At 43.0% G+C, this 15,335-nt stretch overlaps 1 protein-coding gene across 2 annotated transcripts in view; it reads right to left on the bottom strand.

Moving 5' to 3' along the window:
- The window catches only part of LRIG3 (leucine rich repeats and immunoglobulin like domains 3), a 51,799-nt gene extending 36,679 nt beyond the window's left edge, over positions 1 to 15,120 (bottom strand). Inside the window, exons 1-3 of one of the 2 annotated variants that reach the window (XM_061416645.1) lie at positions 14,550 to 15,120; positions 8,619 to 8,690; positions 8,257 to 8,331 (exon numbers count right to left, since the gene is read on the bottom strand). In XM_061416645.1, the coding sequence (XP_061272629.1) occupies positions 8,257 to 8,331; positions 8,619 to 8,690; positions 14,550 to 14,785 (383 nt within the window). In that variant the 5' untranslated portion in view covers positions 14,786 to 15,120. The remainder of the gene's footprint in view (positions 1 to 8,256; positions 8,332 to 8,618; positions 8,691 to 14,549) is intronic. The other variant, XM_061416646.1, reaches the window with a different exon arrangement.
- Positions 15,121 to 15,335: the final 215 nt, after the last annotated feature.

Raw genomic sequence — 15,335 nt, 5'->3', positions numbered from 1 at the left:
AATAGGCATTTGGCAAATCATAACTGTTAATCATCAAAGCTTTGTTATTGAGTTGACTATGGCCCTTGACTCTGAATATGAACACTGCTTAATGACTACTTGAAAAACAGTAGAGAAGCAGAATCTGTGCTAAATTGAACTGCAGTGATTTCATTCCCCTGCTTTAAAAAAAAGTCAACTACTCTCCAAACCTGTAAAACACTTGAGCTGATCCCTGTCAAAGTACCCAATCTCCTTTCAGGTCCAGACCTCACTCACCCTTTCACTCTACACATTGAAAGGACGGCCTTCCTCTGCTTCTATCATCCAGGGCATCTCCTCCTTGGAGATGTCTTTATTCTTTATTGTGTCTGCCCATTACATTTATTCAAAGCCCCTGGACAGCAGAAGCCAAGTTTTCCTTTGTTCTCCAGCATTAAGAACACAGAGCTTCCCCAGAAGCTCAGAGGTAAAGAATTCACCTGCTAATGCAGGAGACACAGGTTTTATCCCTGGGTCAGGAAGATCCCCTAGAGAAGGAAATGGCAACCCCCTCCAGTATTCTTGCCTAGAAAATCCCATGGACAGAGGATCCTGGTAGGCTACAGGCCATGGGGTCACAAATTGTCAGACACGACTGACCCGCTAAGCAACAATGCAGCACATCGGAGTGCTCTGAACCCATCTTACAGTTATGTAAACCTTCAGGCTGGGAATGTTGTTCATTTATTAATTGTAGTTGAGTGGTGGTCTTGGATTAGTCATTAAGTCATGTCCAACTCTTGTGACCCCATTAACTATAGCCTGCTAGGCTTCTCTGTCCATGGGATTTCCCAGGCAAGAATACTAGAGTAGTTGCCATTTCCTCCTCCAGGGGATCTTCCCAACCCAGGGATCAGACCTGGATCTACTGCATTGCAGGAAAATTCTTTACCAACTGAGCCACTAGGGAGGCCCTTATTTGAGTGCTCACTGATTGTTTTTAACCATTTGAAGAGAGCAAAAGTTTTCCTTGACCACTCATCCCAAATGCCAAGCTCTCTCTCCCTCCCTCATTTATTGCCTCCAGGATAATGTTTCTAAATTCTTCCTTCCTCCTGTGACTCTCCTGTTTTAGACTCCACGGTGCACGGGCCCCCTCCCTGCTCCCTAGTGCACTCTGACTGTATCAGCAGCAGCTGCGGCTCCTCATGCTGTCCTGAGTCCTTTCATGTACAACCTGACACTTGATCCTTCACCGGAACCACACGGGGTGGACTGGCAGACATCTACACTGCTCCTCCCAATAAAGCAGAGTTCATTAGCTCTGCTTCAGGTCAGGTGGGTCATTAGCGTGAGTCAAAGGAAACCTGGGGGCCCCATTCCTTGCTCAGATCTCTACTTTCGCACAAGGGCCCGAGATCTCTCGTCCACTGAGATGTTTAATCAGAACCTCCTATGTGGCAGAGAATGGACTGGGCTGCTGAGGGAGCAGACGTGAGTCCTACCCTGGAGTAAGACGGGTGACAAATGCCAAGGGAGAACCACACAGACTGCACTGGTGGGAGTTTCATATCTGAAGAAAGAAAGGTCATCACCCTTCTCCAAAGTCTACAAGAACAACTGTTCATGCCACACGAATTGCTAAGACTCCCTATTAGCCCGGATTATTGTCTGTAGCATATAAATCTGACCAGACCTCTGAGGGAAGGCGGGACTCTCATACCTTCTTGCATCCCAAAGCATCTCCCATGCAGGAGGACATGTGATGAGATAGTACCACATCTCAGGCAGCATCAGGTTCTGAAGCCTGGGGTGGGGGGGAATCATCTATCACTGATATATCCGTGAATCCTTATCCAAGTGATCCAACCCAATCGAAAAACACCGTATGCTCGTGCATGCGTGTGCCAACTCCCTTTGGTCACATCCAACTCTTTGTGACCTTATGGACTGTAGCCTGTCAGCCTCCCTTGTCCATTTTATTTATTCAAGAATACTGGATTCTCCAGGCAAGAATACTGGAGTAGGTTGCCATGGCCTTCTCCAGGGGATCTTCCTGATCCAGATATTGAACCTGTGTCTCTTACATCTCCTGCATTGGCAGGCAGGTTCTAGCATCACCACCATGTGCTCAGTTGTATTCAACTCTTTGTGACCCCAAGCACTGTAGCCTGCAAGGCTCCTCTGTCCATGGAATTTTCCAGGCAAGAATATTGGAATGGGTTGCCATTTCCTACTCCAGGGGATCATCCTAACCCAGGGACCAAACTCTCTTCTCCTGTGTCTCCTACACTGCAGGTGGATTCTTTACCACTGAGCCATTGGGGAAGCCCTTGAACCCTTGAAACACTAACAAACGTATTTTTATGCAGACATGTATCCTGTCTCTCTCAATAATTCTTGTAGGGCCAGTTTTCCCTGTGGTGTTTGGACAGATCCATTTTGTGTTTTATGGTTTTGTATTCTGAATTTTTAGTTCAGGACCTGATGAAATAGTTCATTCACATGCATTTCAGGCCCACTGGGCTAGAAAACACCTCTATTTCTGAAGACCAAAGTCAGCCTCCGTGGGCTGAGACAGACAAACTTTGAAAGACAAACAGAAAGGGAGATTTTATCTACTGCACACTTTCATTTCACACATACTCCATGACATGTGATCACCACATAAGATTGGTGAGTTGAATCCTTTGGCTACTTAAATTACTTCTCTTGTGTTTTTCCTTCCTTTAATCATTATTATTGTGGTTGTTATCATGTATTTTATTCATTGCCAAGCATGCATAACTGAACACCAGTAAGATACAGGTATGCTTTTTCTCCACTGTAAATTTTTAGCCTTTGCTATGGACTAAGTCTCTAGGAGATTTGTTTGAATAATACTAAGTATAGGAGCTGTTCCACAATACTCCTTAATTCAATTCACATATTAATTAAACACTGATTGTATGCCATAGGGGATTCCCAGGTGGCACTAGTGGTAAAGAATCTGCTTGCCTATGCAGAAAACATAAGAGAAGCAGATTCCATCCCTAGGTTGGGAAGATCCTCTGGAGGAAGGCATGGGAACCCACTCCAGTGTTCTTGCCTGAAGAATTCCCATGGACAGGAGCCTGGCAGGCTCCAATCCATAGGGTCGCAAAGAGTAGGACACGACTGAAGTGACTGAGCACGCATGCGTGCACGTATGTATGTATGTATGCCATGAAGTGAAGTTGCTCAGTCGTGTCCGACTATTTGCAACCCCGTGGACTGTAGCCTACCAGGCTTCTCCGTCCATGGGATTCTCCAGGCAAGAAAACTGGAGTGGGTTACTATTTCCTTCTTCAGGGGATCTTCCCAACCCAGGGATCGAACCCAGGTCTCCCACATTAGAGGCAGATGCTTTAACCTCTGAGCCATAAAACCTGCATTAAGTGCTAGGGAAAATGAGTCAAACCCAGAGGTGTCATGATAGAGGAGGAAAATAAGACAAAATCATTTTATGGCTACATCACAGGTGAATTTACAAGGCAAGAAGGGACTGGAACAGGACAGGGGAGGCTTAAGGACAGGACCCCTTCCTTCCCCCACATACCATTCAGGACACTTTTCATGGCTCCCTCCCTCACCTGCAGGCTCTGAATCAAGTGTTACCTTCCCAGTGAGCTGCTCCCTTCAATCACATTTAAAACTGTAAACCCTCCTCCTCATCTACCACACACACTCCTTTACATCCTCTCTCCCTGGCACTTAGCATCTTCTGACCACATCTTCCACTTATTTTATTTCCTTCCTTTTTCCCTGAGAAGGTCAGCCCCAAGATGGCACAACTTCTGATTTGTTCAGTATTGAACCTCCATCTTCGAACAGTACCGAGCACAGAGCAGGTCTTGGAAATCTTCAAAAATCAGCCTTCCCGACCACCCTAAAGGGCAGCTGACTCTCTATCCCTCTGCCCTTTCTTTTTCTTCACAGCCATTATCGAAGAACTGAAGTTATCTTTTAAAGTTTGTTTACTAATTTTCTCTCATCCCTCCACTTGGATGGAAGCTTCATGATAAGAGGAAGTTTTTCTGCTTTGTTCACTTGTGTCCCAGGCACACTAAACAGAAGCTGGCACCATTTGTTTCTTCCATAAATTCTGGCTGAATTAATGGTGGCTCGTTTCCACCGAGCACTCAGTCTATGGCAGTCAGGTTTCACTGTATTCTCTCCCCCAGTCTTCACAACAATCCAACGAGGTGGGCACTATTATTTCCCTCATTTTACAGAGTAGGAAGTACGGACTGTACCCTGCCCGAGGTTGCAAACTGGCAAAGAGAAGAGCTGGCAATTAACTGCTAGCCATTCAACTTGAGTTTTGCTTCTAATCACTGTTCTGCTGAACTGATGGCAGCTGCACTGCAGGAGAACGGTGCCACCATCGCTCCAGGGCAGCTGTAGTGGCTTCTTCATCATCTGGCTCCTTTAAGCCCCTCTCCTGGCCATTGCCATTCTCCACACTAGAGTCTGAGTGATATTTTCCAATGGCAAAACTGATCATCTCACTCTTCTTTAAATCTCTTCAATGGCAGTCCATCATCCATAGACCACACATGTTGAGGTCCCACTGGCAAAGTGATCAATATTTATGATAACCTCCCTAGAAGGATGATACTGTCATCTCTGGAAAAATGACAGGTTATGAAGAAAAGGATGGACTTCAGAGAAATGATCCACTTTTGAGATGATAATGAGAAAAGGCTTGTTTGGTCATGATAAGCTGACTCTATCAGTAATTTAGAAAGATTTATGTAATAGCAGAGTCTCAGCAAGGTAGATGTCTTAAAATGGATCTACTTGGGCCCCACCAAAAAGCATTAATCTAGGTACATCTTTGACATTCCTTGACTTAAATCTTTTCAGGTCTTAAGATACCAGGCAAAGCATCTGCATTTTGGACAGTATCATATAAACCATCAGTCAAGATAAGACCCAACTAGCTCTACTGAATGACCAATAAGGCCTCTTTGGTTCAACAGTAATGCTACATAACTTACAGATTCAAATCTGCCCTAACTCAGGCCACAGGTTTCAAAAATGTCCAATGTGCAACTTCCCTGGCAGCCCAGTGGTTAAGACTGCCGCAACGTCCAGTGCAAGGGGCATGGGTTTGATCTCTGATAGGCGAACTAATAAGATCTCACATGTCTGCACCCCTCCAAAATAGAAAAACAAAAATGTCCAGTGCTTGGGCAGCTTATGCCACATGACAAGAAGCCAGAAGAACGATTACATCTGATAAAATCACCTTGCTTATGCCAGGTCAACAGTTTTAGTACAGAATATGCTCATTCCAAAAATTATTCCATTTCTTCCCTTAAAATATACCATCCTGCCATGTGTGGCTAGGAAATGAGGAAAAGTAAACACAAAACACAAACCACATTTTGCTCCTAGCATGTCAGACTTTTGAACTAGTGCTTTGTGGGATTCAGAGGAAAGCAAGCCTATTCAGGCTTCTCACATCCTGAAAGTTCCCTAATATGGTCAGAGATGAGTTTTGCTAGAGGGGAAGCTCAATGCTCATCCACCCATCATCCCAAGATGCTGGCATTCTACCCGGCTTCCTTGACATTATCAGAACTGGTCCCCAACTGAAATAATCTCTGGCCAAGAGGTGACAGTTGACCCAATATTAGCTGCTGGCTCTTGCGGCTGAGAGAAGAGGAGGGTCTTACCAGGCACAGTCTTCCCTGCGTCCAACCTCTCCAGCCAGGAGGAGCCCCCACCACACAGAGCAGCAAGTGTATGGGCACTGACATTAAACCTCAGGCTCAGGGTTCCCTGGTGGTCCAGCGGTTAAGAATCTGCCTGCCAATGCAGGAGACATGGGTTCAATTCCTGGTCAGCGAAGATCCCACGTGCCACAGGGCGACTAAAGCCACGTGCCACAACTACTGAAGTCTGAACACTCTAGAGCTCGAAGCCACCACAAGGAGAAGCCTGAGCACCACAACTAGAGCGTCATCCCTGCTCACTGCAATTAGACAAAGCCCATGTGCAGCAACGAGACCGAGTGAAGCCAAAAAATAAATAAATGAAAATTTTAAAAAATCTTATGCTCAAGACTACAAATGAGTTTTTTTTTTTTTAACACATCTTCAAATTATTTAACTTGCACAAATTACCCAGAAAAATGTTTTCCCTCACAAAATGTTTTTTAAAAATCTCAACAGAAGTCAGTCTGGGGACCTACTGAAAAAATATGGGATTTAATGGTGGTGCCATAGCAAATTTCTAATCTGCGCCACGTTATATAGTTTAACAATTTTTTTTTTTTTGAAATTTCAGAAACCTATTTAAGTACTGCCTTTCAGCTCTGGTTATTTTTCAAGTGCATCTATATAAACTTAAACAGTCTACCCTACACCAGACAGAAATTAACAGTGCTTTAGAAACAATGACCGTGTATTACAAAATCCAAAAAAAAAGCCTAGAGAAGAAAACAAAACATTTATAGAGAACAGCCAGGAAAGTAAATTTTTCAAGACACTTCATAGGTATAAAAACAATTTTTACTATGCACATTGAATTAGCAGGCCCATGAGGTAAATTACTCTTTACAGAGTCTATGTAATCTAGGTAGTAAACAGGATCTACCATTTTATTAGAGGAACAAAGCAATCCCTGGTTAGATGCACTACAACAAATTAAGGGAAAAGAAAGTGAGATTATTCAAATTCAGGAAAGATTACTCAGCATTCACTAAAGTGAAAGGCAAACAAAAACATGAAGAAGAGCGCAAATATTGAAGGTTTCTAATTTTCCAGATGTCATTTCAATTTTCTAATTACAAAATTATAGCTTTAAAATGTAAAACCACCAGGTTACTTACTTCTGATAGAACTTTCTAATTTCCTTACAAGTTCTTTCGCTTTCAACTCTATACCATGTGCAAAAGAATACTGTTTTCTCCTCAACCCACCCAGATTCTAAAACCCCACTGCAGACCCTCTCAACCATGAAGCGTGCAACGACCCTCAAGACCCTTTCAACATGCTGACAGGATCTGCCAATACACAGGGCAAGGACAGCGGGGCGAGGAAGTGTCATTCCCTGGGATTTAAATAGGCCCCCTTGGTCAAATGAGAACAGCGAGATATTAAAGATACCAAAAGCAGTGCTCCATTCAGACTCCAACATTTTAAACAACTGGGAAAGACAAAACAGGTATGAACACTAGCATAAAAATCTTTCTTTAAATTCGGTGTTTATTTGTCAAATACCAACTTTTTCTTTTATTCCTTTCTGTTTCTGATCTTTGGAAAAACCACATCAGTATCAAATGTCACTCAGTTCTTATTCAAACAGAGGAAAGCAGACACAGCGGCTGCACCCGTGACTTAGCTGACCTGGGCTCTCAGTAAAAACAAACCTCTATAAATCACCAGATGTAAGCAATTGGGTAGTGATCACTTTAATTAATTGAACAGCTTTCCTGAAATTTACTGTATAATTTCAACCCTCCCAACACCTTTCCCAGATGCAACTAACAATGGTGGTTTTTTTCCCTTAAGTTGTTTAAAGGAGGAAAACATTTTTAACTTCGGGGGCTTAAATGTATTTTTAAATTAATCAAGATGGATGTGGTAAACTACTTCATTTTAGAAATCAAACCATGCTCCTTCAAAATGACTTTAAAGGCTGAAAGTCAAAATTATTCTAAAACATCTCCAATGTGTAAATATAAATACATCATCTGACCTAATAATACAGAAAAATGTAACACAATTTTAATCTTATTTGAAAACTCAGATATGTAAAAGGACATGCAATGATATTTCTAACTTCAATCATCTATTGAATTTTAACCATATTAAGTGAATAGTTTGATATTTCTCAACTAGATTTCCACTGCAGGTGCCACACTTAAAAGAGGATAGCCCAATGCTTTCTTTTCAACTCCATTTCTCCTCCCCAAATAGCTTATTCTCCATGGAACTATGTAACACTGGATCCATAGATCCCATGCCAACCATTGAGTGATACCAGAATTTAAGTCCTAGTCTACCATAATCAAATCTTCTCTGTCGTGTGAAGGTGGCTTCTCTGCATCTTGGAGGTCACAGCAGCAAAGGATGGCAATGTATAAAGCATCCTTGCTACAATGATACTCAAAATTTAGGAGAGAAAAAGAGAGAGGCTAGGAAGCAAGTTAACCAGTTTAAAGGAAGCATATTGTACTTGTAAGATCTGTAGTCTAGCCCATATGAAACTGCTCCCCATGGTCCATGCAAACATACATGTGAAATCCTTCTAACATCCACTTACAAGGAGAGAAGTGTAATATTTGCTGTAACTGGTCCTAAATTTGGAATGGTCTCCAATTCATTGTTGTTCAGTTTCCTATAAATGCCAAAGAGAGAGAGAGAAGCTGATTAATTTACAATCTGTATTCCGTAAAGGTGAAAACGTTATAAATTCATTTAAAGATCCCTCTCCCAAGTTAAAGGTTTTAAATATTAGGTTGGCCAAAAAGTTCACTCCAGTTTTTCCATAAGATGGTATGGAAAAACCTGAATGAACTTTTTGGTCAACCCAACAATTATTGTAACCCAAATGCTCTTTACAATCAAATACTGTGATGGATAATATATTGATTCAAATCTCAAACAGGAAAGAGCTGAACTCACACTTCTCGAAGGCTGTGAAGGTGGCTCAAGGAACTTGCCTTGATGAAAGACAATCTGTTGTGACTTAAGTCCCTGTGGAAAAAAAAAACAAAAAAACAAAAATAAAATTGTAAGTAGTTTTCAAAAATCACTAACAGTGCTTAATGATGTGCAAGACAGAGTGGATTTACGAACTCTCAACACCAGCTACAACATGAGAAATAATTGGTCTGTCCTGTCCATAAACTAGAGGGCAAAATCCAAAATACAAACTCTTGACAAAATTAGTTTAGGAGGCTGGCAGATTCAAATGCTCCAAGCCCGCAAATGTTTTAGGAGATGGTTTTTGGCCCAGGGTGAACAGATCTTTGTGAACTGGTTGTTTTGCCTCACCCTCCCCACCCCCTGCCATCTCCTCACTTCCAACTTGATATGATGAAGTCATAGCTTATGAAAAGTGGCTAATTAGGCAGGTTGCTGAAACTCAAATGTCTAAAGAAACCTTTTTATTATGGTAAAACTAAGTATCAAAGTCCTTATTACTGTCAAAGAAAATAGAAATTGCTTTTCATACGTATTTGTTTCCCTGGATTAAGGCACCAAATTATTTAAAGTACTGGGGGGGGTGTGTGTGTGTTGAGAGGGCAGGAAACAACCCAACTTCTGTGTGTGCGCGTGTGTGTGCGTGTGTACCGCAAAGATAGGAAACAACCCAACCTTTGCTTTCCTGATTTCCCCAAATCTCAATATCTTAATATAGTGCGTAATTTAAAGCACATCAACCACCTAACACAGTTAAGCAGACTGTTCAGAACCTGTGATCAGGTTTCTTTTCAATCGTTAAAATAAAACTGCTTCTAACTCAGAGATTCCTTATAACTTAGTAACATTTCTACAGGACATCAGTATTTAAAAGAAAGCAAAACCAAACTCCTACATGTTCAGTGTTCTAGGACAGGCCATCAGCTCAGCACTCAAGAGTCAAAATGTGAAACAAAATCTGGCAAAATACTTGGTTATACTGACTATGTGCCTTCAAACTGATCTAAAGAAAATGACATGGCTGAACATCTACTGAAGACCAGCCTGACAGACAGGATGGGCGAAAGCTCTCCCACTGAAAAATGTGTACCCAATCCTACCAGATTAATTTCTTCAGTGTTTAAAAGTGAAGATTTTAAAATAACCCAAGTTAGAGATAACCAAGCTTGACTGGAGAAGAACAGGAACCATGTGCTATATGCCACTCCCCCTGCCTGCCCCCTGCCAAAAAAAAAAAAAATGCAGAGAAATCACATTCAGAGAAGCCCAGTGTTACTCTGTGTACATCCATTAAGTAACAATTAGAAATCAGAGATCCTTTTTCAGTCTTTGCATTTTTGGTTTTGAGAATAAACCTGGATCTATTTCACCTAAAAGGAAAAAAAAAGTAATTTTTTTTTTTTTTTGCAAAGGTTTTATTTGAAACATGTTTGCCCAAAGACCTACCAGACAGTAACAGACATGAGTAGATTTGTTCTGGTAGAGTTATAACATGAAGGGGAAAAAAAAAACAAAAACCTGGCACAGTCTTTAAACTATAAAAGTCCAGCAATTACAACCACTGCCGTGCATGCTCCCCATGCTGGAGCCAGACACTTTCCCTCACGGCCCAGCTCGAGTCCATCTGGAGTTCATCAAGGAAACCGTGAGTCCAACGACTCACGTTCGGATTCAGACAAAAACCTGTGTGCTTTTAGCACCACAGACAGTCACAGATTTCCCACGGGCTTTAAAAAAACAACCAAGGAAAAGAGGCCTTCACCTGGGAGGTAGCCTGAATCAACAGAAAGGCTCATTTGGACTCACTTAACTAAAGAACGTTGCACTCAGCCTACTGGGCTGCATCCCTATTGTTCAGAGGAAAGGGGGCACCCATCTGGCATTTCCAGCTCACACAGGTGATTTCCTTTCTAATGAGAAAAAAACAAAAATTCCACTCTTTCATTTTTCTCAGGGCCACGCTGTGAGAAAAATAAAAGTTAAAAAAGACGGAGTGCTTCAACTTTTTTCCTCCTCCCTACCAGCAGTGGAATGAAATCTCCAACAAAAGACCTTTAAAAAGAGAAACTGCCTTCAGAGAACAGGGCACATGCTGGGGACCCTTCATTTCTGATCCATAAGCAGGAGTAGGCAGCCTGAAATAGTTCAGTTACTGCAACACACTTCCATTCCTGAGTTTTGCGTACTATTAAAACCACAGTATATGTGGGAGAGAAAAAGAAACACCCCTGAAGTGACTCTTATTGCTAAATACTTGAAGTCTTGAAACTTTTAATGCACTTAAATTTAGGTTTCATACAGTTTATGTTTCAGAAATGATCCAAGGATGTCACATTTTGTAAATCTTCCCTTGTATTGTTTTTTATGGCTAGATCACTAAAAATACCACTAAAAACAGATTCAACTTATACAATGTCAATGTTTTCTGAAATCCCATTACAGTCAGGCAGGCAGATTCTTTGTTTTTAGAGTTCCAGTAATGAACATCCTCCCTAAGAAACCTTTTCTAAAAAAACTTTTTGTAATGAGGTTAATAAATGGGAAAGGTGGTGAGGCAGAGAGGTGTTAACTATTTACCCAAAACTCAGCTGGCCAAACACCTGAAAACCAAACTCTACACAGGAGAGAGAAGTCTCTCTTCTTGCATATTAGCAAGCGGGTAAATATATATGAAAATAATTCATTTACAACATTTGGTCCCAGCTCTCATTTTCTTCCTTTTAGCATTTGGAAATCTGACTTCCAAGTCAAATTTTAAAATGCAAATCCCCGGCACAGCTTCTTAATCAATCCCACTGGGGCCTGTAGAGCTGCTAATTCAGCAGAAATCTGGAAAGCTGAAAAACAAAAAGCCAGGCTGTAGCTGTTTTAAGACACTGATCCAAAGTGACTCATAAATCAGCCTGCTATGTTCAAGTTTTCGTCTGGAAAATACAGAAAAACAGCTGTGAAAACCAGAAGGACTATTACCCCCCAACCCCAGCCCCAGTTCTAGTACGGACCAGAGGATTTATAACAGGCAGACACTAAAGAAGTCACACCAGCAGAAAGTACCTTCCAGACTTTTTTTTTTTTTTGGCCTGAGCTCAGCTAACCCAAACCTTTCTATTGTGATAAGACAAATAATTCTGAAAATCCAGTGAGGTTTTAAAACTACTTGAAGCTCTTATTGACAACTGGGCAACTTTCCCCCCCTTTGGCTAAGTAAACATATTCTAACTAGCCTTCCTCTTTGGGTTCAGAACTCCTTGCAAGCACACAGTCTAGATGTAAACTCAAGTCTGCCTTTAAAGACAGTTGTAAGGATCGCTTCAAATAGTGACCGTTTTAAGAGCCACTTTCATTAAAGTATTAGAAGTTCCTTTTTTTTTTAAAGACAACTGTGATATTATTATTTTACAGCTCAAACAATTCAACTTTTCACCCGTGGGATTTTTATGGCCCTAAATCACAACTGAATAAAGTGGAAAAAATACATACACACATGTGTATTAAAGAGAATAAATTTTTAACTTGCCAATTCAACAAATGAAACAAAAGGTATGCACCAAACTTTTTCTGAAGAATGCTCTCATGAACTATTCCTAAGGCAAACTTTGACTTTCTTAATTACCTGAGGAAAAGGAAGTTAAGATATGGGGACGAACAACATGCATTTTGCTACGTATTTCTAAACTCGGGGCCAGTCTACCGAAAAGCTTTTCTAATTAATTAAAATTTAAGCAGCAGCTATCTTATGCCTCCTGTTCCAAACACCAAATAACAGAGAAGTTAAAGCTCAATTCTATGCATTTTGCTGCTCATTTCAAAGGTGGAGAGAGGAGACCTCTAGAGCTTTAGGCACAAACAAAAGAAACATTTACAATAAAGAAACCTGGACCACATGGTTTGGTGACAACTACAAAGTTGGTTAAAAGTCACACATGTACAAGAACGACAGAGCTGTCCAGTGAGTGATCACTGTGGAGCTTCTGACAACAGACCTAGCGCTTATTTGCACAAGTGGAACTTATTTTCACATACATTTAAGGAATGTGGACTTGTATTGAGACAATTTACTGCTGGCGGAAATGTAATTAAAGATTGTGCTAACCAAATAAACTGTAATTTGTTTTTAGTGTGCCACCAAATTATCTGGAAAACAAAATCCTAATTAGGTCAACTCCTTTTAAGACAATGTTTAAACAGGTATCAAACCCCTTTTGGTTTAACTCAACTTCTAATCAAGAGCACTACAGTTTTTTTTTTTTTTTGAAGACGTCCAGTTTTTTAAAAAGACATTCACACAAAAATATATTGCACACCGGCATGATCCAACAGGCCACTTAACTCGGAGAAACTACTGAAAGTTAGAGCACGTGAATGATCTGAGCCATTCTAAACACACCCCAGGAAGCACTATGTTCATTCTTTCTCAACCCTCTATTATTTATAAGTGTTCACCTCCAGTCATTCAAATGTTCAGTTCCACATGTTGTCAATAGAGCCATTCACAGCGCATGAATAAGGCAGCATGACCTCCACAAGAGGCAATTGAACAGAATTAGCCACAACTAATTGAAAGTCTCCCTGTTTTAGGTTAAAGTCCTTATCTCCTTCTTCAATTGTAATAAAAACTACTAAACAAGACATCCCATGATAAGAGATTACATATCAATCTAAAACTCTTTAACTTTTTTAAAAATTAAGGCACATCAACACAAAGCATACGCTTTCCCACAGTTGACAATTCTATATTCCACAAAAAAAGACTTTGGTGAGCATAGAGATTTAAAAACACAGTTTTTTAAACAACCTGTCCAAACTTTCTACCACTACTATTTGGAATGTTAGGATAGTTGACTATAAGTTTCAAGAGTTTCAAATCTCCACTACTACTCTGTTAGGCCCAAATCTGAGTATTAACGATGGACTGCACTTTGGCTTTTTTTCAACAGGATAGCTACTTAAAAGGAAAGAAAGAAATACAAGTTGTGACTGTTAACATTTTGCACCAGCCCTCCAATTTTAACAAAACGAGGGCTCGGAGAGAACAAGACGACGACATTTGGAAAAAATTAGCCTTTCCAACTAAACGACATTTTCTTCCTTGTTCTTTCACGCAGTTGGCAGTGATTTCAAGTTTTTCAGACTTCATACCTAGCATCCAAAAACTTGCATAACAGCACCCAGCGCTCTCTCCTAAACCGCCTGGTCGCGCTGAGAAGCCACAGAAATCACGCCTTCGGTTCTGAAAAAACTCTAGTTCCTTCCCTTCCATATCTACTGCTCAGTCTTGCCAACTTCTCACCGGAATGGGGATGTGCTACAGTTTGGTCGAAGAGGGGAATTTATGGAATTTACTAACGCGAAATTAAGCGAGGGTAAAGAACAACAAAATGATGTCTACCATTGCTTGGTTAAGGGACCTAATTGTTGAAAGGGCTTCCCAAACGAAAGAGCGCGCTCGATTACTATAGTGTTGGGAACGCAAAAGGTGACTTGAACCTGGTAGAAACTCTAGTTGCGCCGCGGGATCATACTAGTAAAGTGAAAACAGAGAACTCAGGGTGGCCGAAGGGTGTCAGCTCTCCCGCCCCGGACTGGCAAGGCGCGCATCTGAGCCCCCTAGGCGAGCTCCGCACAGGACGCGGATTCTGCCCCCGGGAGTTGTCAGTGGCTCCATCCCGTCGCCCAAGTGCGGCCGGGTGGGGCAGGCCAGGGCCCACCTGCGCGGTCCGCCAAGCGCCAGGGGATGGAGAGAGACTGAGGCCCGGTCAGCTCCTTTTTCATCCCCAAGGGGCGCCGCTCGAGGCCTGGGCCAAGAGGAGGTGCCCCGGAAAAAGCTGCTGCGCGCCTAGCATCCTGGCCCCTAGCCTGCAGTCCCGAAACTCAAGCGGTTCCCCCTCCGCCCGTTGGAAGAACACTTACAGCCGAGCGATCCAGGACGGAAGCGGCTCGGGAAGGTGCGCCAGTCGCTGGCGACTGCAGTCCAGGAGGTCCCCGAAGCAGCGGCACGGAGCCGGACACTGGTGCTCAGCGCCGACCCCAGAAGGCGGCCCCAGCGCCTCGAGGCCGCCGCCCTCGGCCGGGCCCGCGTGCCCCAGCACCTCGCACAGCAGCAGCCCCAGCGCCGCCGCGAGCGCGCGGACCCTTGGCGCGCCCATCGTGGTCCCGCAGCTTCTAGCTCGGCCCGGGTCTCCGCAGGCGGCAGACACTCTGGGCCCGGCACCAACTTCCAGCCGGTAGTGGATGCCGGCGCTCGGGGCCGCCGGCGCGCGCCCCCCTCTCGCGCTCGCAGGTAAGCCCCTTTTTTCTTAGTCCAGGCAGCAGAGCTCTTTCGTGCTCCCGGGCAGCCACAGAGAAAACGAAAACAACGGCCAGCTGTGGCAGAGTTGCAGTGGGAGCAGCGTCCGCGCACCGAGGCCCTTCTTGCCGGCAAAAGAAACTTTTTCGCCTTCTCCTTGCCGCGGAGCGCCAAGTCCCCGTGCGCCGGAGCCGAGGGGCGGTGCTGCCCAGACCCGCGCGCTCCCATTGGCCAGCCCGGCCTGTAGCCCTCGCGGCCACGTGACAATAACAAGGTTCCCGCCCCCGGCCGGAGCGCGGGAGAAAGGGGAGCTGAGATTGTAGGAAATTCGGAGTTATATTTTCCAGCTTCTCGGGCCCCAAGTCTCCACTACGTCCTGGGAAACATATATCAAATGGAGTTGAAGAGAA

Source organism: Bos javanicus, chromosome 5 (assembly GCF_032452875.1).
Source record: "Bos javanicus breed banteng chromosome 5, ARS-OSU_banteng_1.0, whole genome shotgun sequence".
In the NCBI taxonomy this organism is placed as follows: domain Eukaryota; kingdom Metazoa; phylum Chordata; class Mammalia; order Artiodactyla; family Bovidae; genus Bos; species Bos javanicus.
Note: the sequence above shows the minus strand (reverse complement) of the source record. Positions and strands in the feature narration are given on the sequence as shown.